At 40.5% G+C, this 23,178-nt stretch overlaps 1 protein-coding gene across 1 annotated transcript in view; it reads left to right on the forward strand.

The window, feature by feature from the left end:
* Positions 1-23,178, forward strand: part of COX10 (cytochrome c oxidase assembly factor heme A:farnesyltransferase COX10) — a gene marked incomplete at its 5' end in the record, with an annotated part of 103,073 nt that overhangs the window by 68,723 nt on the left and 11,172 nt on the right. Inside the window, 2 exons of the mRNA XM_010166241.1 lie at positions 2,051-2,121; positions 20,424-20,656. Of these exons, the coding sequence (XP_010164543.1) occupies positions 2,051-2,121; positions 20,424-20,656 (304 nt within the window). The remainder of the gene's footprint in view (positions 1-2,050; positions 2,122-20,423; positions 20,657-23,178) is intronic.

Raw genomic sequence — 23,178 nt, forward strand, 5'->3', positions numbered from 1 at the left:
AGGCTGTAAAGCCTCAGCCAGCTCCACCACACAGACAGAGGCAGGAAATATTAGTGAATTGGATGTGAACTGGTAATGAAGAGCTGCATTGATGATTTCAATTCCTACGCTTTTATATTTCTTAACTTTTGAGCATTTAATCTGCAGCCTTTCACACAAATCGACAAATGCAGGATTCCTCCTCTGCAGAACCGTGCTGGTTTTTGGATCCATCACAGACAAACTGAGGACTGGAATATGCAGCACAGGCTCCAGCTGAGTTAACAGTAATTATCCATTAATTTGTGTTGGCCAGCCACTCAGGGGGACGAGGCAGCTGCTTTTCCAGGGGGTTTCACAGCTGCTGGCTGGGGGAGGGGAGTGCAGGTTTGGGGTCCCCTAGCCAGTGCCACCCTTGCTGGCTCTGCTGCTTCCTTCATCTTCTCCCCTGTCTTTTCTGCCGCCTGCCTGAGTCTCCTTCTTTCCCAGGTTTGGACGGTTTCACAAGCATGGCAAAACATGAAGAAGATGCCCCTGGCCAAGTGTCTGGGCTTCAGCACGTACTGTTAACTGGTTCTGTGTGAGCAGGGTAGCTCTGGCATGTGGGCTTGAGCACGTGTACACACTCGCTCTCACTTGTATGCATGCAGGCTTGTCTCATAACCTCATTCCCAGGAATGGTTAAAACTGTTTGGAAGATGGTTCAACCTGAGGTTAAAAATGTCACCACAAGTAAGGAATATTGTGGACTGTGTTAGGCGGGATGATTCATGGCTATCCAATCCCTGCACACTTGCAATACACAGGAGCAGCAGCAGAGGTTCACAAAGTGTTGTATAGTTATTTCCTCAAAGTAACGGATGGGAAAGGGGGTTCCTGTGTTCTCTGTGTGCCTGTAAATGAAGCGTCTTTCCCCTGATATGCACCCGTAGGGCTCTGGTGAGGTCCCTGCCTGCTGGCAGTCACCTGGGAATGCAGCCCCTTTAAGTAGCAAGGCCAGTAATGTGGCACTGTCAAAATGAAGATGTTTCTTAATTTTGTCTTCTGTTGTGTAAAAGGTTACATCAGCTTGCTGGAATAACATAGATTTTATCATACAGTCGTTTATCACATAGTCACCTTAAATCTGTCTGCAGTTTGACTATACTGAGCCTGATTGTTTGAAATGATGATTTGTTATGGTACTTTTCCTAAGTATTCACCATAATTGAGATCCTACCCCAAAACCTCAGACATAACGTCAGTAGAAAATATTCTTTCTGTAAATGCATACTACTCTTTTTATAAATAAATACATACTTATTATTTTTATTATTAGTCTGTGCACATAAAACTAAATGGCTTTACAGTTTGCTGTATGGCAAAGTCTGTTCAGCTTTTTCAGTCACACTCTCTATAAAACAGATCGTACAAAAGCCTGCAGGAATTCCTGGCGTGAAGATAGTGCCGCCTGCATTTTCCCATAGGCGGTGGATAAAGTCAAATTGGGTTGTGACGTTAAATAACCCCATATGGTGTGTTCATTCCCTGCTGATATAACTAGATGAGCAGCGCAGTTTCGGTAGCATTTTACAAGAGTTGATTGATTTTGGGGTGGGTTATAGGTTCTCAGAAGTTAGATGATCTTGAAAAAAAATGTTGTGTTTGTCTTTTAAATACCAGAAGCACAACATATGCAAGGGCTGTTTGTATTACTATAAAACTGAGGGCAGGGCTGTATGTATGTGTACATAGAATTGTTTATGTATAAAAGGGGTGTCAAACCTGTTGAGAACAGAGCTTGGAATCAAATTCTACTTCAAATGATTAACTTCTGGGGACTTGCACAACTATTTTTGTCCTCCAGGTGATTTTCTTTCTAAGGGGATGCCAAAAGCATTAATGCAGACTTACCAAAGCTCAGTAAAAGGAGTTTGCCATTTTCATTGTATTTCTGAACCTTCAAAAATAGAGATTAAAGCACCTGCAGATGCAGACAGTACATTCCACGCATGGCATGCTTTCCGGCATCCTTTAATTTTGATTCTTCCTCTTTTTTTTTTTTTTTTTTCTTTTTTTTTTCTTCTTACAGTTCTTTGAGGTTCCGTTTGACTCAAATATGAACAGGACAAAAAATAGACCACTGGTGCGAGGACAGATCAGGTAAGACTGTGCACTCCTGCTCCGGCTAATGAGAAATGAGTCTTCATGTTGCTTTTATCTGTCTCCAAGCTCCTCTCTCGTTAGATGACGAAAAATAGCAATTTCAGACAAAAGACTTAAGAAAGAAATGCACCTCTCTGTTATTTGATATTTCTTCATGTTTATAACTTTCATGTGAGGAGTTTGGGCAATCAGCTGTCCTCTAAAATACTGTTTCTCAAGACAGCAGAATTTCCCCTCGTGTTGTGTATTTCTGCATGTGTGACGACTACATGCACAAGGTGGTAGCACGCAGTTACGTTCCACTGAACTTTCACGTTAGTTTGTAGCAACAAATCTTCAGAATTTCACATCTTAGAACAAACACAAGATTGTAAATTATTTTTAGTAGCCACATTTATCCGTTAGATCCTAGGCATTCATTTGAGTCTCCTGGCAGAGGTGTCTGCAACTCATTTTTCTTAGTGGTTTCATAAGGCACTGTATTGTCTTTGCCTTTTCTACATGTTTAGCATAAAGATGGGGTGAAAACTCAGAATGGTGAAAATAAAGTAAAAGTTTGTCATCATTTAGTTTCTCATCATCCATATGTAAATCCCTTACCAACAACAAAAAACAAAGCACCCTGTATTAGCAAAGGGAGTTCCTTAAAAAAAAAAAATTCCTTCATTCACTCTGTTTTCTGGATTATATATCAGTTCAGTTTCTCAAAGGCTGTTTTCCAGCTGAAACAGCAGACTGAAAAAGAACATCAACAAAAAACTATAACTTATTTGCAAACTAAAACTGAAAGCCCAATTCATAAATGATTCAACAAACAATTTTAGTATTGCATTTCCATGATTTGTGCCAGGGATTATTTATAACAAAATTATGTTTTCCCTTAGGCTTCTGTGAACAGTTGGTCCTATTTATTTCTGTGTTTTATCCATCACTTTTGGAGGCCTGAAAAAAAATGTGATGGATGAAATTACAATAAAATTGAGACAAAATACTAAAGTGAACCTTGGGGGTAAATTCACTCTCATAGTGAATAGTTAGAGCACTTCAATGAACTTGTTCTGATTTGTTCTTGAAGATGGTGCTAATTACAGATTCCTGAGTTGAGTTAATTTTATTTAAAAACATATTTTAGGGACCACTGCAGTGAGGGCATCTGTTGTGCAGTCAGTAAGTCAGCCTTAATTGTGCAGTTCAGGGGAGCTGCACTTCTGCTCTGCTTGCACGTGGTCATTTAGATCTGGAAGAAGTAAAGCTTGTTAGGAAGAAAGATCATGGGGGGATTTTTTAAAAATTTATTTTTTTTTAATCATAGTCTACTAACATGGCTTGCAGTGTTTCTGGAGTCAAAAATATAGCTAGGAAACCTTCTGTCAACTTTTGATTTAGAGTAAGGAATTTGTTTTATAAGTTTCCAGTGTCCTTAAACGAACTTCACTGTCATCTGAATGCACCACAGATTGGCAAAACCAATTTTAACAGATTTTCTTACTCCTCCCCCTTCATATTTGCTTTTACCACAAAATGGTAACGTTGGGGACTTCATGTAATCACTCATCAATCTATCTACTTGACTGTCAACAGCTAATTTAAGGTTCTTTAAAGTGTCACTTACCTTGAATAATGCTGGTCTCGTTCCCTGTAGACTGTTGAACATGCAGACCATGACTGGGGTTATTTCTTCTGCGGTGTACCAGAGGAGAATAATCCAGTGCAAGTGATCTAACCTTGTTATATTTTGCCACATATTCCCTGGTGTTCTTTGAACTCTTTTCTCCCTGGCTGATTAGATAAAACCCTTAAATGGTTATGCTAAAACTAGTCAAAAACATATGAGATGGAGATTGATAAATTGTATGTAAGAGACTGATGTCTTGGCTCTGGGAAGGAATCCAGAGAGTTCTTGTCCAAAATTAGTCTGATGTTTGTGTTTTGACATTTTCTTCTTTTTAGCTGCTTCATATGATGAAATGTTTGGTGCTTTTTTAATCTTGCTGTGTTACCACATCTGTGATATCCAGTGCAAACTAGGCATTGTTTCACAATCTGCCTTCATTTGTACTGTTTGTAAATATATTGTGATTCCCTTCCTCCCTCCCTTCCTTCCTTTTTTATTTCTTATTTATTTATTTTGCGTATTCCTCGTTACAGAACTGGTTGGTATGGGTAGCAGAGTCATACCAGTTTTTGTACAGTCTAGTCCTGAGCTTGAGATCCCTTCTGAAGAGTGAGAAGGTTGTTAACTCTCCGTCATGTTGGCTCACTGCACCTCCTTGGAAAGGCTTTTGAAGGTGGCTTTGATGTGAACTGCTGCCCACTGAGAAACTGCTCTGAGACCAGTGACATTTTTTATAGAGGTTGTGGCATCATGAAGACGTGAATTCTTTGATGCTTTGAACTTGGGCCAGAATCAAACTGGTAACTCCCACTGAGAAGGCCTTGGTGTCACTGAGTCATCCAGACCCTGGATGAGCTGGCATCTCTATTTTAGATAAACTAATTCATGGAGCTGGCTCATTAGGAAATGTTATGCTGTTGTGGAGAAATTATTCCTGTGTGTCTCGCTTTGTGGCCTCCATTTGCAGCTTCAGCCCCAAGTTTAGTTAGATTTAAGATCGACTGTCAGTTCTATCTGACCTTGCTTCCAGCATTTCTCCCCTTCCTTTCTGCCTGAAGCCTTTACTTTGAAAAAACAACACAACCCTCTTATCTTGGCAACACTTGTGTGGTTCTTTTCCCTGCGTACATGTTCAAGTGGTTCCCAGATCCCTATGTCTGAGCCTTTTCTACAAGTTGCTGAGGACTTGCAGTTTACTTCAATGAGAAACCTCAGTAGCTTTTGAGGAAATGCTCTGGAGCTGGGGCTGCACTGTGGAGTCTGAATGTCATTGTGGCCTCTGAGGTCTGACTGGGGACAGAGGGCATCATTATCTTACTGGTGACACTCAAAAAGTGCTTAAATTAGGCAGCTTTACCGTGGCCATTCCTCCAGGCAGTACCCTGTGAGCCAAGAGCCAGTTCCACAAAGATCTCTGGAAGCATGAGATTTGGAGAAGCAATTGACTTCCATCCTTTGTCATCCTCCATCCTCTCCATATGACATCAGCTTTATGGCTGAAATAATTATCTAGAGGGTTAGTGTGCCTCTGCTTTATATATTTTATATGATTTGACCTGGACCAAACCATACATGCAGTGACACAGAAGGTCTCTGCAGAGCTGGGGTCTGCTGTACAGAGGACAAGAGTACATAAACCTTATTTGCCAGCCCCAAACCTCCGCTGATGCCCCCAGGGAATCTTCTGACACTGTTGGTAGATTTGTGACAAACAGCACCTGATAGTTCATTGACTGCTTGCTTTACAATGTCCTATTTAATTTGTAAGGCTTGAAAAAAATGTTCCCTTTGAGCAATGAGACGTAACCATCCTTATTCTCTATTCAGAGAGTAATCAGAGACATCCTGTTGCAAAAATAACAAGAGTAGACCCAAACACAGCATGCCACTAAACGCCATCCATCATTCTAGCCTGCCCACATGTCCTCCTCCCTCCTCCGACCCCTCAAGTCTTGTTTGGAAATACAAACAGCTTGAGATGTTCTTCATACTTTGGCTGCAGTGTTAAACTCATTGAGCACATTTGCATTTTGCATTATAACACCAGCTGATATTATTTTTTCCTGCTATGAATTGTTTTTATGTCATTGACAAGGAAAAATTTCATGTGCTCACACAACCTTAGATTCAACTGAAGTGGCAGCAGCTTTTTCTGGTTTCCTGTTGGGTATGATTTATTCCCTTGCTTTTTAAGGTAATGGATTTAATTTTCCTGCAGATTAATTTAAATAAATCTCTAGTATTAGCTGCAGTAGCTGAGTGAGCTTAGCCTCAAGGATGACAAGTGTCCTGCTCCATTATATTGTACGAAGTGACAGCTTTGATTGCCCTTCTACACAGAACTGCACACACTCTTGTTAGAAAGCAGCTGTTTTTATGAACTTACAGTACTGCTGGATCTGCTGTGCTAAGCACTCATAAAAAACTTAACAGTTATACAGGAATAGTTTTTCATCTTAAAAAAAAAAAAGTCATCAAGCAGCATGTTCAAAAGAACTAATTCACGACCACATAGACATCTTTCAGTTCTGCTCCCGCAGTATTTTGCAACTTGCAACTGTTTTCTGTCCCGAGTCCTTTGATTTTTGTCTTAGCAAGGGCTGCAGGGTCGGCCCGAGAGTGGGGCTGGGATTTCACCCTCGCTTTACCTCCAGGTTTCATGTCAGCCAGTCCATGAAGCATTGTCCAGGCAGCATAAAAGGATGGCTTGGGCTGGAAGGGACCTCAGGAGAGCTGTAGACCAATCTGTTCACAGCAGGAGCAGCTCTGAGGTCAGACCAGGTTGCTCCAGGCTTTATCCAGTCCTGTCTCAAAAACCTCTGCTAAAGGAATAATATGCTATGGAATTTCATTATATTCCTCTTACGCAGAATATTTACACTCTCAAACTTCCTTTTCCTTATGCAGTTAAGAAGTGTAAGTCTATTAACTCGGCAGAAGGCAGCACAACGCAGATAATGCCTTGGATGCTTCAAAAGAAATACATCTTCATGCTGTTTGGTGAATATTTTTTCACAGAATCCCATAAATCTCCTCACTTAGTAATGCACAAGGAGCTGTGTTCTGTAGATGAGCTTCCCGCTTCTTATGATCACGATTGGTGGTTATTGCAATTAATGGAGACAGTAATGCTTTTCCTTGTTGGCATTTCTGAGTGGAGTGTTGAATTTGGTCAATTTAAACTATAAGCCAAACTCTTGAAGAATCAGACCAAAGAGAGCTCCTAAGCTAGTAATGTTTCTCACTGATGGCTTATATTTCTGAACTGCAGTTATAATTGCAGATATATGTTGGACATTCATAAACTGATAGAAAATTGCAACATGTCAAACTTTTCCTATTTATTCAAAAACACATTGTGACTCAAGACCAGTTCTATGCAAAGCTGAGTTTTCCACTTGGTTACCTGTAGCAGACCTGGTATTACAAGTGTAACACAACCAGTCCATGCTGAAAAAATGTGTGTGCATTTAAAAAAAAAAAAGAAAAAATCCTCCCGTAATCACTGTTGATAACTCAGTGTAATTAGCTTGATTCTTTGCTTGCTAACACTAAATGTAAATCAGGAACGTTTCTGCTGATGTTAGTGGAGCTACACTGATGTAAGTGAGAGGAAATCCATGTCCTCAGCTTACGCTGAAACCTGCAGAAAGCATTTAGCCAGCCCCGTTTTAAGCCAGCAGTTTAAAACCTCCCCAAGGGTTTCAGTACAACCTCAGTTCCCATTTAAAGATCAGCCTCTACTGAGCTGACTGCTCTGCTCCCTTGGGTGGTCATTTCAGACAGGTTTCATTCTCCTTAAGTTAAAACAAATAAAACAAAAAACTCCATAAATCTACAGTTCTTCGAGAATAATCATTTTTAAGAGATCAACTGCTTGTTCCCTGCAGGGAAACATTCCAATATTTTGTTTAGAAAATACCTCATTTTAAAGGGACTGCCCTGAGATCTTTTTGAATGATAAAAATGTTTCTTTTTTCAGTGGGAGGCTTTCCTCTTGTTTAAACAGAGCACAATTCAAAGCAGACACAACCACGGCAGCCTTTTCAAGCCTTTTTTTATCCTGCTTGTATTCAGGCTTTATTATTTGAAAACAAGTAAATGCATTCCTTCCCCACCACCACCCTCCTGGCTTCCTTTTTTTTTTTCCACCCTGTGTTTTCCAGAAGCTGTCATTGACTGTGTTTGGTAAACAAGAAATTAAAAAGGCAGCTTTATATTTTTGACATGTACAATTGCTTGTAAAAATGTAGTCCTTGCCTTTTGAACAGTGGGGTATTTTTTTAATTTTATTTTTTTTCCTTGGCGTGGCCACGTCATTTTGGGGGGGGAGAAACCTTGAGGCTAAAACATAGTTTAATGAGAATAAAACCCACATCAAAGGATGGACTAATGGAATGATATAATGCTTACTGTGTCACTTTCCCAAAGGGGATATGGATGACAGTACTTATATTTCAATTATCTATTCACTGCCTGCATAGGATGTTGATTAAATGGTTTGAAGGTATTAGAGTCCTTTTGTAAAATGCACAGAAAAATGGTGATACTGCACATTATCCTCAGATCAAAATGTGTATTAGCAGGAAATTATATAGCTCTAACTACATATATATTTTGTTTCTTAGGGCAATAAAGGGGGTTGTTTTAATAACTCTAACATTACATTCAAATTCGTTTCAGTTGAAACGAAGAAATTGCTAGTGCCTTCAGCTCCCTCCTCCCGCCCGGACCCAATTCTGCCACAGCTCAACGGAGACATTCCTTTGCAGGCAGCTCTGCTTGGTAAATATAAATCCTGCGGAAACACTTGACCCCTCACGCCTTGCTGCTTTTCAGTTCAGCCAAGGGGCCTTTACCGCCAAATTATTTCTCTGAATCTTTAATTGCACATGGGACACTTGATAAATCGGAGTACATTGTGCGTCGCCCCATGTTAGGAAACATCCCAGATGCTCATGTATAAACCAGGAGTCACGGTGCATTTGGCTAAATAGCTGCTCCATCTGCTTGTGGGGAGCGCTGTGGAGAAGTGATAGGGGCTCTTAATGGAGTTGTCTTATCCTCTCATGTCAGCTCCTCACCAGGGGGTAGAGCCCCGTGAGCTGGAGGGAACCAAGCTATTGTACACTAATCCTTCCATCTTTGTGTCCAACATCAATGGGCCTCTTGGACATCAGTTGTAACCATTGACTCTTTTCTTTTTTAACTGACTAGTGATGAGTCATTTCTTCAAAGGTGATGTTAAAATGAGGTTTTGCCCCTTACACTGCCCAAACAAGCAAAATTAAAGCTCGAAGCCCAAGATCCTTTCCCTAACTTAGCACGATGTTCTCCTGGTGGCCCTTCTTCCTGCATCTGTCAAACATTTCAGGTTCATGTTTGTAAATTTTGGCTTAATGCAGTCAAAATCCCCACACTTTGTTCCCTGTATTAGGATTGAACCTTATCTGGTTTAACCACAACTGCATCATTATTAAGTATGTGCCAAGTGTTGTAGGAAATGTCACCGCTCAACAAGTCCATTAGGGAGCTGCCTCTGATTAGGAGCTGCGCTACCCTGAGAGCTGTTAACAGTAAGTCATGTTAGAAGTGCATTTCTTTCAGTGAAGGACAGAGTTTATCATGTCTTATACAAGTTATAACTTACTTGTTATCAGCTTCGCAAGTGAGATATAAAAGAGGTTTTTCTTATGCTTTAATTAGCTGTGCTGACACAGATGCCTGCTCTCCAGTCTTTATGAAAAGAAAAGCTGCATTCCTGAGGTTCCTGGAGTCCCTCTTTGATATCTTTTTTCTTTTTCTTTTTTTTTTTTTTCCTAGGGACATAGAATCACAAGGAATATTGTGTTATAAATCATGCTGTAAAGGAGTGCAAGCCACAGTGACTCATATTGCTGCCTACGTGTGACAATAATTATGTTGTATTCATGCATTTTGATGGTATATGAAGGTGCTTTTTTGTTTCTTTTCCACCAAACATTTGTGAAAGATAACTCCATATGTTGACTATAGATAAACTACCAAAAAAATAATGCAGAAATCCCAAAACACAACCATCCTTATCCTTTTCACCTCTCAAGTGAGACTTAGCAACTACTTAAGAGCATGCTATAGAGTTTTAAATTTATATGAATATCAAATGCATGTTTGTAGTGTTGCAGAGGAATCTGCAGATAGGCAGGAAGGATCTGACTTAAATTGCAATTTGATGGGCTCATCTGCTTGATTTCTCTTAATGGTGTCTAGAGCCTGATCCTCCTTCTGCTGCAGACCATTGCTTCTTGTCCTGCTGTCTCTGGATACAGTGAATAACTTATTTCCTTCGGTTTTGTTGCTTCTGGGAATGTATTTAGAGTCAGTAATGCTATAAGGAGAATGACTGGACTATCTTTTCTCCTTTTTGAAGAACAGGTTGATAAATACTCTAGAACTTTTGTTTTCTCCATCTTAATGAGATTGAGAACTGACCTGAGACTTCTTTACCCGCTACTTTCCAAACATTGTCTGAGGGCTCAGCAGAAGCATATGTGAGATTTAATCACTCTAAATCACAGAAAAATGTTTCTGGGGAGACCATATTATCCTTCCTGTTAGTCAGCTGGTATCTGGTTCTTAAAGGAAGAGAAAACTGAGATTTTGAAATAAAATGAATGGATCACTTAACTGCTATGCTGTAAGGTTAGGTTTGTTAGGTTAAAGAGGAAGATTTAGTTTAAATATTATGGGGAACATTTTTCAAATTTACTGCAGGTTTGTCTTGTAAGCACTTTAAAAAAATATTTACATTTTTGTGACTGCAGGGAAACTGTGAATATTATTATTCACCCTTACACTCCTGCCTAACAAAGCCATATAACAAGGAGCGTGCTAATGCTCTGCAGGGTTGCTTAGGGTTGTTATGGTTAACATCCTGGTGTGTATAGCAAGTGTAATAAGAGCATAAACATTTTATAAGTATGGGTCCTTTTCATTTTTAATTTTTTATTTCAAGTGATGAGGCCCAATTGAAACTTCTGTCTAATAACAAAGGGCAGCATAAAAAGTTTTATTTCTGTCTGAACATGGTATTTGTAAACTGCAAGTCTCCCCGGGGTTTTGCTGAGCAATCTCATCCCAAACCTGTGGTTGCTTCAGTCTCAGTCCTCTGGCAGACTCTTGAACCTGGAAACAATGAAAGATCAGATCCTGGCATCATTTGCATGGGGTTAGACTGGTAAAAATGGAAGGATATATTTAGGAGAAAGTTCCATGCTGAGGGTGGGATTCTTGATTTCTCTTTTTTCAGTTGAGTTGAAATCCCTCTTGCCTCTAGAATACACATCATATCTTTGTGGAAACTTTAAGCACAATCGATGGAGCCAATTTTGATTTACACAAGCATAAAAAAGAGAGATGTGTCCCTTTCAAGATGAAATGATTCTTTTAAATTAGCCCTGTTTGTTTATGATAGTTTTGAAGTCCCTTGCTCTGGCAGGGCAGACAGAACATCTGCAGCTCGGATTCTTGAGGAGTGAGGAGAACTAATTGCCTCCAATTTGGTTAAAATACAGTGTTGATTACACTTTTATACAACAGCAGTACACAGCCATGACAGGGCAGCTTGGGCTCCATGCATGGGTTGTTTCTTCATTGGGAGAGAAACGAGCTGACACAGACACGGGATATTTTATCCTAGTCTGTATTTATTTAGACTAAGTACACTTCTGAACAAGTATATTAGATAGCAAAGCCAGAGCTGGGTTGGCAATTTAGTGACAAAACTCAAGAAGGCAACTCCATGACAAGACCCAGCCAGCTATATGTGTTTATCCATTGCTGAGCTCCAAATATGCCAAGTTCTGTGTGACATTCTGTAGGAGATGTAGACATTACTCATTAAATCCTGTTCTTTCCTGCTAATGGTCCAGATGTCATTCAAAACCACATCCAGGTAGGTGCTGATGAGCCTAGCTGAGCCCTGTGGACAAAGGAAAGGTATTAGGGATGATTTCTTTCAGAGATTTGCATTTTAAAGAGGTTTATTTGAGATTCAGATCTGTAAACTCTTCACCTGGAGACACAGTGCTATGGTGTTGAACTCCTGATTTAAGTGTGTTTAAATGCCACACATTAACCCAGCTCATTAGGCTTTTTGGGAGCACCTACAAGTTCCATACCTCCTCCTAACACAGAGTTCCTCCTCAGTCTAGATTTTGTGTTACAAGTTGGTTTTAGAACTTTTCCACTATTTTCCACAATATTTTTTTTACATTTGGGGAGTACTGTCCAATCTGAGATATCAACATCTTTCTCATAGTTATTACCAGAAAGCAAATCACAAGAAGGCAGTTGCAAAAACATAAGCAGGCAGAATTGCAAGAAGTGTGTTCTGGCAATCTTAAAAAATTGTGGTATCGTTATACCAAGTTAAAGGGGATTTGATACAAAATTAAAGTCCTGTAGTGCATGTAGAGTCTGGTCTGCCACAGCGACACATTTTTGGGGATAAGGTACCAGACACTGACAGAATGTAGATACTACTTCTTAACCTGTGAGACAAAGTTAAATAATTCATTTAGAAGAAAGTAAAGACTTGACAAAGCTCCCCATTTGTTTGCACCTCCCAAAGGACATCTTGTCAGTGTTCAGTGGTAACTGATAGACAAGCGTGTGTTCTGATGTTTGGAGTTGATGGGCAAAAATTGAATTTCCAATTAAAAGTGTGATTTAGTTTCACATTTTAGTTTTAAAATACATCATCCTTGTCACAAGTCATGAACTTTCTTGCATGACTGAAAGATAATAAATTAATATCTATTAAGAGCTTTACATTTTTTGCCCCTAAAATAATACCATTTTAGCTCATTGGTAGATATTGTTCAGTTTAATATACTTCTGGTATTTTGCAATGTTAAGTCTCAGTCAGCAGGTTCTTGGGCTTTTCATAACGTTCGATCACAGTGTACCTGTGGAAGATGATATCAAAAGTGAGCACATGGATTGTTTGTGTTCGCTAAAGCTTCTCATTGATGCTGGATCAGATCTACATGAAAGAAATAAAAGGGTCTAGCACTATATTCGTTCTGCCAATCCTAAAGCTATTTTTTCCTTTTAATTGGAAAGAAACATCTCTCCTTGAGACTAATCCAGTCTGTAATTGAAAGTTGTAGTTGAATATAAAAATATTTTGTCAGTCATGCTTTGTGTCCTTAAAAAAAAAGATCTGCTGCCTCAAAACTATACTAATTAGGGGTCATAATGCATCATCAGGTAACCACTGTGATTTAAAAATCTCAAATCTGATTGTGAATGTTTTTTCTACTGTCTGTCTGTAGAACTCTTCTGGAGTTTAATCTAATGTCTTTGGCAAAAAAATTAGAATCATTTTAGAAAAGTCATCAGCGATGAAGCTACTGATCCAGGCAATGTTGTTCCAATTTCAGTTTCCATTAGCATTGTTGTTATTACTGTGGAACTTTCACAGCTGACAATGGTCATGAATATGGTTTTTATTACTAAATATATAAATATACAGCCTGAAAGGATTTGTGTGGAAAGTTAAAATTTAATTTCATTGTTGGTAGATTGCCATCATTCAGTTGTCTACCACGATTACTGATTGGTTTTGAATTCTCTGTGCTTTCCTTTGAGCTTAGAAGCCGTGTGAGTGGTTTTTTTAACCTCTCATCAAAAATCATTTCAGGGAAGCTACCGTTGTTATTCAGGGGCAAAATGTGCCTTTTACAGCCTTTTGGCTCATTTTTCACAGTCAGCTGACTCTACAGCACTTGCGCCAGCAGACAACCCCACTGCTGGTTTCAGGCATCTGTCCATCTGAAGAAGCAGAGCTGGGAATTATGCAAATGCAGTCCAGATGTGTGCTTGAAGGAGATGGGCTTTCTTCCCCATTACCTAAGTCATAGGAGCAGGAAGGCTTCTATATAGTCATCTGTTGTTGGAGTATGTTACGTCCTCGGCTCCTGGTGTCTCTTCCAAATGGGATGGGATTGCCTGGTGAAACTGCTGGGGTTGATGGCCTGCCTTCATTTTCCTGGTGGATCTCTAAATGCTGCAGAGGAGGGTTCAGTGGTTCTTGGTTGCTGATCTTAAAAATAAATAAATAAATAAATAAAAATCTCTTGGCTGATACTCCATCTGAGGGAAGTGACCAAGTCATATCTCAGTACCATCTGACAGTCACAATGATCATAGGCTCAGCTCCTACCCTGGGACAGGTTTTCAGCAACTTTTAGTGTTGCCTGGACAGAGGAATTGAGAAGATGCCAGGAGATGAGCAAAACTGTAAATCAGGAGCTGGTGGTTTTCTGCACGGGGTTAGGTCATCTGTGCTGGGGATCTCCATGGACGTCCTCCTCTCTTGAAATGACCACGGGCTTTCATGGCCATAGAAACCTTCAAAGGGATGTGACTTGCATTTCTGTTGGTGTAACCTCTCATGCTGTTGGAAAAATGTCAAAATTCAGGCTGATGTTTTTGTCTGAGTTTGTAAGTGGCTTCAGAAGCCTTAATAACTTACTGCTGACCTGGAAAAAATTAGGAAGAGGAGGGAGCTTCCTCCGGCAGCCTTGTACTGGCAAGTAGTCTGGGGACATTTTTAGTATCTACAGATTCCAGCGATAATAAGCAACTTATGATGCTTACTCCCAAAATCTGACTTTAATTATGGCTTTGGAACAGTGTTTGTGCACTCGATTCACATCTCAGCCCGTGATGGCGAAATGAAATCACAGAGCTGAGAATCACACGTGTATTCTTTGTCTGCCAAATACCTTCTTCCGAGCTCCTGCTATTTTCAGCCTGTCTGTGTGTGAGGCTGGTTCAGGTTGTTCCCCTTCTTATTACGACAAATTGTTTTGACACTGTATGCAGATGGAATTTGCGCCCAGAGTAGCAATATTGAGATTAATCTGAGCCGTCAGTCTCACCCTTTGTTGTCTCGGCACCGTTTACCTGCGCAGTGGAAGATGCTGGAGTCAGGGATAACTTAGAACCATTTTTGTGGGCAGCAGTGAGGGGAGGAAGCGGTGGTGGTCTTGCTGAACCTGCATCTTGAACAAAACTGAAAACTCACCAGATAGAACCAAAACCATTATTTGCCTCACCAAAAAATAATTAAAATTGCAATTGAAGGATATAGTCTGTGCAGAGTATTTGCCATTACTAAAATCCCCTGCAGGGGGAAGTGAGGTTGCCTGTCTTGGGTTCGTTTGGATGTGGAAATGGCTCTAAATAAGTTCCTTCTCTTCCTACCTACCTTCTCCCCGTCCCAGCCCATGCCTGGCTGTGGAGGACGTGTTTGAGGGAGGTGCAGCCTGGCTGGAGGAGCTCAGAAGCAGAGCAGCGGGGCTGGGTGCCTGCCCCTGGGCACAGCCATTGCCCTCCGTTCTTCATTCTTCTCCTCCTCATTTTAGATCATCACCCTGCATTTGGCAGAATGGATCCCTGGCTGTGTGGCTCAAGAGACACTTGTCAATAGTAATAAGATCTAATACAAATAATCATTTAAATGTTTCTGCCCATTAGAGTATTCTGTGCATGCTGCAGCAAAACAAAAGGACGTTAATTGTTTTGGATTTGGGTTTGGTTTTTTTTTTTCATTTTGCCCTTTTGGAAGTGGGTGACGTTTCTGTAAAAGGTTTTTGACAGACAGGGAGAAGACAGAGTTTGTTTTATTACCTTTTGTGTTAGGCTTTGAATCTAATTTTCAAATATAAGCACTTATGCTTCACCTGAAAAATATGCAGGCAGTCTTAAATGGACACATACATTCAGGCTTACGCTTTTATGTAAATATGTTTTGTGTGCCCAGTTTCCCATTAACACAAGGTCACAAATTAAGTTTCTTATGTATTTACATAACATCTGAACATGATTCATACAACGACTGGTTGCACGATTGCACCTATTGAGGATTCACGTGGGCTCTGTGTCCGTATTTGTATGAGTGACAATATATTCTCAGAGATAAGTCGAAGCATTAAATGCTGATACAGGAATTTTTTTATACTTCTAAATATTGATAGGTTTTAACAGGGAATTTTGTCTTGATTGGTTTTTTCCAAACAAATTTTTCCAAGTTTTGTCTTCCAAACAAAATTTTCTTTAAACTTTTCTCCCTTTTTAATATTTTTTTAAATTGTCATTCGAGCTGCACTTTGACAGTCGTCTTCACAAAATATTTTGCCAAAATGCCAAAGACAGCACAGAAAAGCGTGTGTAGTAATGATGCTATTGATCCTTAGAGACATTAAGCTTGGTAATGCTGCTGTGAAATAGGTAAAATAGTGCATTAATTTTATAGATGGGCAAATGCTTTAATTTGTTTTTCCCTCTCAATTTTTCCAAGGAACACTGTGAGTCAATAAGTACTATTATCCATGACTCTGGAGCTTATTAAATAGATATATTTCATGCATATGTGTGTAAGATCATTATATACATATAACCAGCTCATCTGTAAGTGGCAACTAGAAACGGAGTTTATGCTATTGCACATGAATTAAAATAAGCTGCTGCATTGTCCAAAGTCTCTGTCCATGATATGGTGAGTGGTGGTCCCTGGGGATGCCTTGTGGTCATGTGTGCAAGGACTGCCTGAATATCTCCCACATGGGATTCCTCCTGCCTGCTCCCCGTTCTCCCCCAGCAGCTCTGGGCTGTCCTCAAGCAATCCTCTCCAGCCTGACCGCCAGCATCTCTCCAGACTCCTCTGTGGCAGGAAAAGCTGCCACAGTTGAGTTGAATGAGGAGAAACCTGGATCTCTCCTCCTCCTGCTCTTGGATGCTCTCGGTGGAGTGTGACTGGGGATGATACATCTTGACCGAACGCTATGGGAGAGAAGTGTCAGCACATTTTCTTTGGATCAGGAAAGGCTTGATTAGTCACTATTCAAGCTGAAGTTCTCTCAAAGCTTTGAGTTGAGTGCTCGTGTCTTTTAGCAGTGTTATTAGGCAGCCTTTGGCGTGAGCATTCTCAATAAGGCAAAGAAGAGGGACAAGGCAGAACTACCAGTTTTTGGTATTCCTTAAGGAGGAATCCTGTGTGGTGACATACTGGGTATTTTAGAGTTGAAATTTGAAGAGAACTCACTTGGCACTTGTAGTATTTTTCCAGAGTCTGATTTTAATCAGCCAAATAACTGAAACCAACTCCTCCCAAGAATCCATCATAAAACCTAGTTTCTTACTCAATATGTTTGCTTTCTGAGCTATCTCCTTGGCCAATTTTCCTGCAGAAGATTGCCTTTTTTCCCATGGGAGCGATTCCTTTAACATAAGTGAACGCCCAAGTGAAATGAGGCTTATGTACCGGCATCTGTCATCAGCCTGCACTTACTGCATGGGATGGTTTAAGGATGAAGGAAACCAGCAGAGACCCTGCAGCCACTTTTGATCACCACATCAGAATTTCCTGGCGTTGCGTGACCTGAGACTGATGTTCCTGTGACGTGCACTGGACTGCAGGATGGCAGGAGGCTGTAGTGGAACTATGTAGACATTAGGTGATGGGGCAAATGCAGTGGCAACTCAGCATCACAGACTTTCTCCTGCTCCAGGATGGGATCAGTGATACAGGCAGCCCGCGTGCATCAAATTAATGAGCCTCACACCACATGCCTGAGTTTTGACAGACCTAATGTGAGTATGGAGATGCATAATGGTCCCTAGAAGACCATAAACTAGTAGAAATCAGAATATTCCTTAAACTGCTGTGATTTAAACCTAGGGTCAGTCTTTTCTTCTTTAAACCTAGGAGTCACTGAAGCAGAAAAAACTGCACCAGTGACTGAAATCTCTCTACCTTTTCCTCAAATATTCTCTCTTTCCCAATGAGGAGTTGCTTATACTTCTAGACCTTATAAACATGACATACTGACTTGAGAATGAGTTGAATTCTTCTCTACCTCCTGTCTCACCCAGAAGGTAGGATCCTAATTTCTTACTGCAGTATCTTTGCAAAGCCAAATAGTATTTTAAGGGGCAGAAGTAACAAAGCTGAATCATCAGATCACAGTTTGAGTTTGATCTCAGCTGGAGTTTTAGGAGCAGGCACTTTTAAGTCCGACAATTACTCTTCTAGAAGCATTTTACAGTTCCTTGATTGTTAAGGAAACACTGTAGAGAAGTAGAAAATGTGATGTTTTCAGGATATATAATAGTATATATATAAGTAATATAATTCAACTGCTTATGAAGAACAGCCATCACTGACTTGACGCCCTCCCCTGAGATTGTTAGGACTATTACGGACACTAATCAAACTGCCTCCAGGAACTTCCTTTTAAAGAGGCAAAAAGGAAGAAATCGAGAAACAAAAATGGTTTTCATCCACCAGGAACAGAACAATTTTTTTTAATGTCTCAACCACATAACTACACCCTTCCCTTTTGGTAAAGCCTGATTTTTTAAAGATACTTTCCCAATCCATCGGTTGGCCATGAAGGCAGCACACAGCTGATATCAGGGCTGGCACTGCAGGGCTATTGCTGCTGTGAGGAAGCGACATGGGAGAGAGTCGATGCTGGGTTCAGCCATGGAGGAGAGCTTTGCACTCCCAGCCTTCTCCTTCCCCTTAGAGGCATGAAAGGCTGGTGTTCACCAGCTCATGGTGTGTAGCGTTCATTTGAATTGGAGACATGGAGATGAGTCTTCAGTCTTGATTAGTGAGAAGAGTGCTCACTGCGTTCGGTCAGACTGTGTCCTCATTTATGTCTGTGAGCCCCGTGGGACTGACCGTGGGTAGCCCGGCCTCGTAGGGTCAAACTGGTCTTTTGTCGCCTCAAGAGCGTGTATTGTGTAAGTCTGGTATTTACCATCTGACTGTATTTTGTTGAGGACTCACTCAAGATAGATTTGTTTAACCAAACCCGGTCAGGCTTCCACCATAGAGGGGTAATGTCTGCAGAGAGCCACATTTGCAGTCAGCGCTGGATCATTTACGGTACAGATTGTGTTTTGCTCTTTCTGCAAAAGAACCCCACTAGCTGCAGAACCAGCGGGTACAGCACCGTGTGGCTCCTTTCACAGTACAGCTCCTGAAAATCCTCTCAGATGTGACGTATCATTGCCAATGGATGGCAATGCCATACCCTGCCCCTATTCCTGATGGGTTAGTAACACCATGACTGGTAACGCCGGAGCATAAATATGCTCTGTGCACACTCTGTAACCTAAACTATGTTGATGGTTTTGAAAAGCTGGATAAAATTATTTCGTCAATTTAATTTAAATTGAAGGCAGATCTTTAGTGTAAGATTTCCTCGGTTCTTTAGGACCTCCATACCATATTGGTACAACAAAGGTCTTAAAAATCAAAATTTGAATGGTAGGATTTTTTTGCTGATAAAACTCTCATAAAATTCATCCCCACTAGCAAATTTTTCTTATGAGGGTTGGAGCAGTGCTTGCCACACGTATTTTAGGGTTAAGGATTTGGCCAGAGGGCAGAGTGATCAGAGAATACAAAGGCTGCCTAGTTTTCAATATACGCAAAACATGTAAAGCTAAACTTCATGCAGAGACCTTTGTTGCAAACACACATATTTTCTGCTCTTACGTGGGTGACTAGAAGTGTGTATTTTAACCACATGGGTTATTGAATGCAACTCAGTTAATGGCATTTTCCTCCCTTCCAGAGGTCTCCCACACCACCTTATTTTAGTGACATTTAATTCTCTCTTCCCATTGTACCAAAGGCCCAGGAACAAGGACGTGTAAAGAGATCTGGTGTAAGGGAACACAAATAAAGCTTCCTTAGCACTGCATCACGGTGCTGCCTGTGAAGTGTTGTTTTGGTATCCGAACAAAAAAATCCTTTTTCATCGTATTTGGGTGTTTATTGTGGAGCTTATTAGCAGAAGTTTACGTAGCTTCAGCTACTTTCCTACCCCATTTTAACAGGAATGTCCAACCTTCCCTGACGTCTTAGGTGATGTGCAGTAGAAATCAACAGAAATAATTTGCATTTTTGTTGGTTGCTGCTTTCACACAAACCTAAAATATCTTCAGTTAGTTCCAGTCACACTTAGGAGATAATAAGTTTTAATTTTGGTTCTGTTGGCAGAATTGCTTTGGTGTACTACCTCTGCTTAGCACAGTGCCTAAGCTAAATGGGAATGTAGAAAATTCAGCCTTTTTTCAGTAAAGCCAAAAAATACTTTATTCTTGTTGACATAGTTTCAAAATGATTGAATGTACTCTTTTTACTCCTCATAAGTGCTTCCTAATTTTTTGTCTAACCCTGTTGCATTTCAGTCAAAGGATCCTTTGGATAATTGCAAGCAATTAAAAATCTGACAAGCTGCAAGCATTCTAATTCTCTCTAAACACTGCGTGCTTTTTGCAGAGGTCAAAACTTACTAAGATTAAAATGAAAGAGAAAGATCTGCTGGAAGCACCAGTTCTACGTAAGGGCTATTTCCCTGTGTAGGTTGAATTTATTTTATGATCTCAAAAATAAGAATTACATATCATTGCAATTCTGCAGCGAGATTGTCTTCACTTTTTAGAAAGGCTTGCCTCTAGGATGGGGGTTCAAATGGGAGAATATGGGCTGGGCAAGTAAAAAAAATAACAAAAATCCAATCTTAATTTTTGGGAGGAGGCAAAAGGAGAGGGGCAGCAGCCGTTCTTTCAGACAGACTCCCTTGCTCAGTGCGTGTCTCCTGCTCTCTCCCCGCAGCCCCCTGCTCGCCGTCTGCTTTGCTGCCTCCTGCGGAGTCCCGGGAATCGCCCTGCTGACACTGGGAGTGAACCCTCTCACTGGGGCCCTGGGAGCCTTCAACATCTTCTTGTACACGTGTTGTTACACACCCATGAAGAGAATGAGCATTGCCAACACGTGGGTGGGAGCTGTCGTCGGTGCCATTCCCCCCGTCATGGGCTGGACTGCGGCTACTGGTAGTCTTGATGCTGGTGAGTATAAAACCCTTGCAACTGAGCGGTGGTCAGCGTTGCCTTTGAGATAGCTAAAAAGACCTCCTCAGAAGGCAATAAACCTTTTTTTTTTTATGCTTATTGACCTGATCATGCTTCGAAAGCAGATTTATTCTGCTGTTCACCATGCCAGAGTCTGTTACAGCGTGGTACCGTAAGGACTGAGAACTAGGCATGATTGTGTCATTCTCCTTACGGGGGCATTTCAGGGGCAAACATGAGCTGATAAAAGACAGCCCATATTCCTATTGAATATGTGTTTGGGCTATCTTAAAAAATCAATCTAGAAGGAAAATAGCATCTTTGGGGTTCACATGGAAGAAAATATGATGTAATTTCAGGATTAAAACCATACTCAGTAAGGTCTGACTTACAAATCAAGAGTGATGTAATTTCAGGATTAAAACCGTATATACTCAGTAAGGTCTGACTTACAAATCAAGAGCTTTCAGCTGGAAAATTCCCAGATGTGTTTATTACTGTCTTTCCACACGCCAGAAAATATCCTAGGAAGATTAATTTATTGGTGTATTTCTTAATTGCCCACTTCTAAACTCTAAGTTATAAATGTTCTTTGCCCCCCTCCTTGTAAAGCAAACGAAGATTTCTATTTTAGTAACTGTGAACCGTTTTTACATCCCTCATAAAACACTGATCTCTTCAGCAGTTTAACTCTGACACAATTAGGGCTTGTTTTTCCTGCCAGCTAGAAACTTAAGAATCAAAGTGGCTCCACATAGTTCTATTCTGAAGAAACTAATGAAGTTCAATTAACAGGTCTGTTAAGAATTTTTTTAGGGAACACTCATCCCACAATGTGGCATATTTAAGGCTTGAATAATACTTTCAACAAGAAGGCTTTTAACCAGAAATTATCAGAATCTGTGCAAAATCCATAGCACACCATTCTTCATTTATGCTACTCACTGAAAAGTCAGGCTGAATTGGCTTTGTGTACGTGTGTTCTGATACAGATCTAATCCAGAGCTGGGATGAAGGGTTTTGTGGGGTTTTTTTTTAATTGTGTGTGCTACTTCTATACAAACATTCACTTCTCTGAAAGTTTTTTTTATATTTAGACCTATAAATGATATGTACATATATGTATAGTATCTTGTATTAGGGAGTGCATAACAGACACCATTAGAAGCTCTGTATTGCTAAAGAGAAGAGAATGAATTAAAAACACAAAACATGTATTTTTAAGGACTGTATCATTCTGGCTGCAGTTGCTTACACCTTGGCTCTTAGGTTGTTTAGGGATTTCTGCATTGGTTTTGGCATCTCGTTTCAGAGTTGATGCTAGGAGGTGATTCTCATGTGCCCACACTTCACCCTGCGAAGTTCAGACTGGAGGAGCTGGAGTGAAGAGCTCTCGCTCACCAAACACCCTTGTTGTAGGGGCTGTCGCAGTTCAGATTTCACCCTTGGTTTGAAAATGGCAGCTAAACTGCTGCACTTCCAGCCCAGCACATGAAAGTGAACTGGCACTGATTTGCATTATCTTTAATTCATCAAGTTACAACTTGCTCTTTGAGACCTATTTGGCAAAGAGCTAAGCTGTCCCTGGACAGCAGGCAGGGCAGGCAGCAGAGAGCACCACCTTAGTCATGAGTAAGCTCTTCCTCTCTGGTTTGCAACTGAGATGTTACACATCCCTCTGCCAGCTCTGCTGTGGGGGGATAATCTCTGGCAATGATGCCATCAGTGGCAGATGAAAACTTTAAACCACCTGAGCAGACTTTGCCAGGACATGATGATCTGCACTGGTGAGTAATCTGATGTTGTATTGTTTGTTCTGGGTAGCTCAAACTTTCTACAGTCACCTCCCAGTCTGTGTCAGTGAGGCCAGCCAGCTTGTTTAATAGAGAAAGAAGTGTTATTGAGCTGCTGCTGATCTTTGTAATGAAGCACACCTAGGGAGAGTCCTGAAAATGGTGACTTGAATGTAATATTTTAGTGCATTTCAGTATTAAAAACAAACAAACAAAAACCAAACAAAAAACCCCCCAAACCAAACAAACCACAAACACCTTGTGAAAGAAGGGAGAGGAATAGAAGAAAATGGCTGCGTTGTAAACTCGGCTTTTCAGTGTTAAGCAGAGAAGAGAATTCAGCACTTGGCAGCATCAGACTGGCTTGGAGTACAAGTTTGCATCCACGTGCATTTGTATGCAACGTGCAGACCTGCATCCCTTCTCTGACCAGCCTACCCACAGTTGCTGAACTCATTAATAATGTGTAATTAGCTTGGAGACTTAACCTAGTTTTAGGTAGAGGTGTGAAAATGCATTTACACCTCGTTTAAGAAAAAAAAAAAAAAAAAGATTGATCATTCCACTCAATAACAAAGAGGAATGTGAAGGAATGGAGTTAGAAAACTAATGAAAAGGAAGGTTCTCACCACTTAACTGGTGTTTTTTTGAATTTACATTTTCCTGTGGATTTTCTCGCCTTGTAATCTTCTCACAGCAGCCTCATTGTTGTACGTGTTGCTGGTT

Source organism: Antrostomus carolinensis, unplaced genomic scaffold (assembly GCF_000700745.2).
Source record: "Antrostomus carolinensis isolate BGI_N321 unplaced genomic scaffold, ASM70074v2 scaffold5084, whole genome shotgun sequence".
Classification (NCBI taxonomy): Eukaryota; Metazoa; Chordata; class Aves; order Caprimulgiformes; family Caprimulgidae; genus Antrostomus; species Antrostomus carolinensis.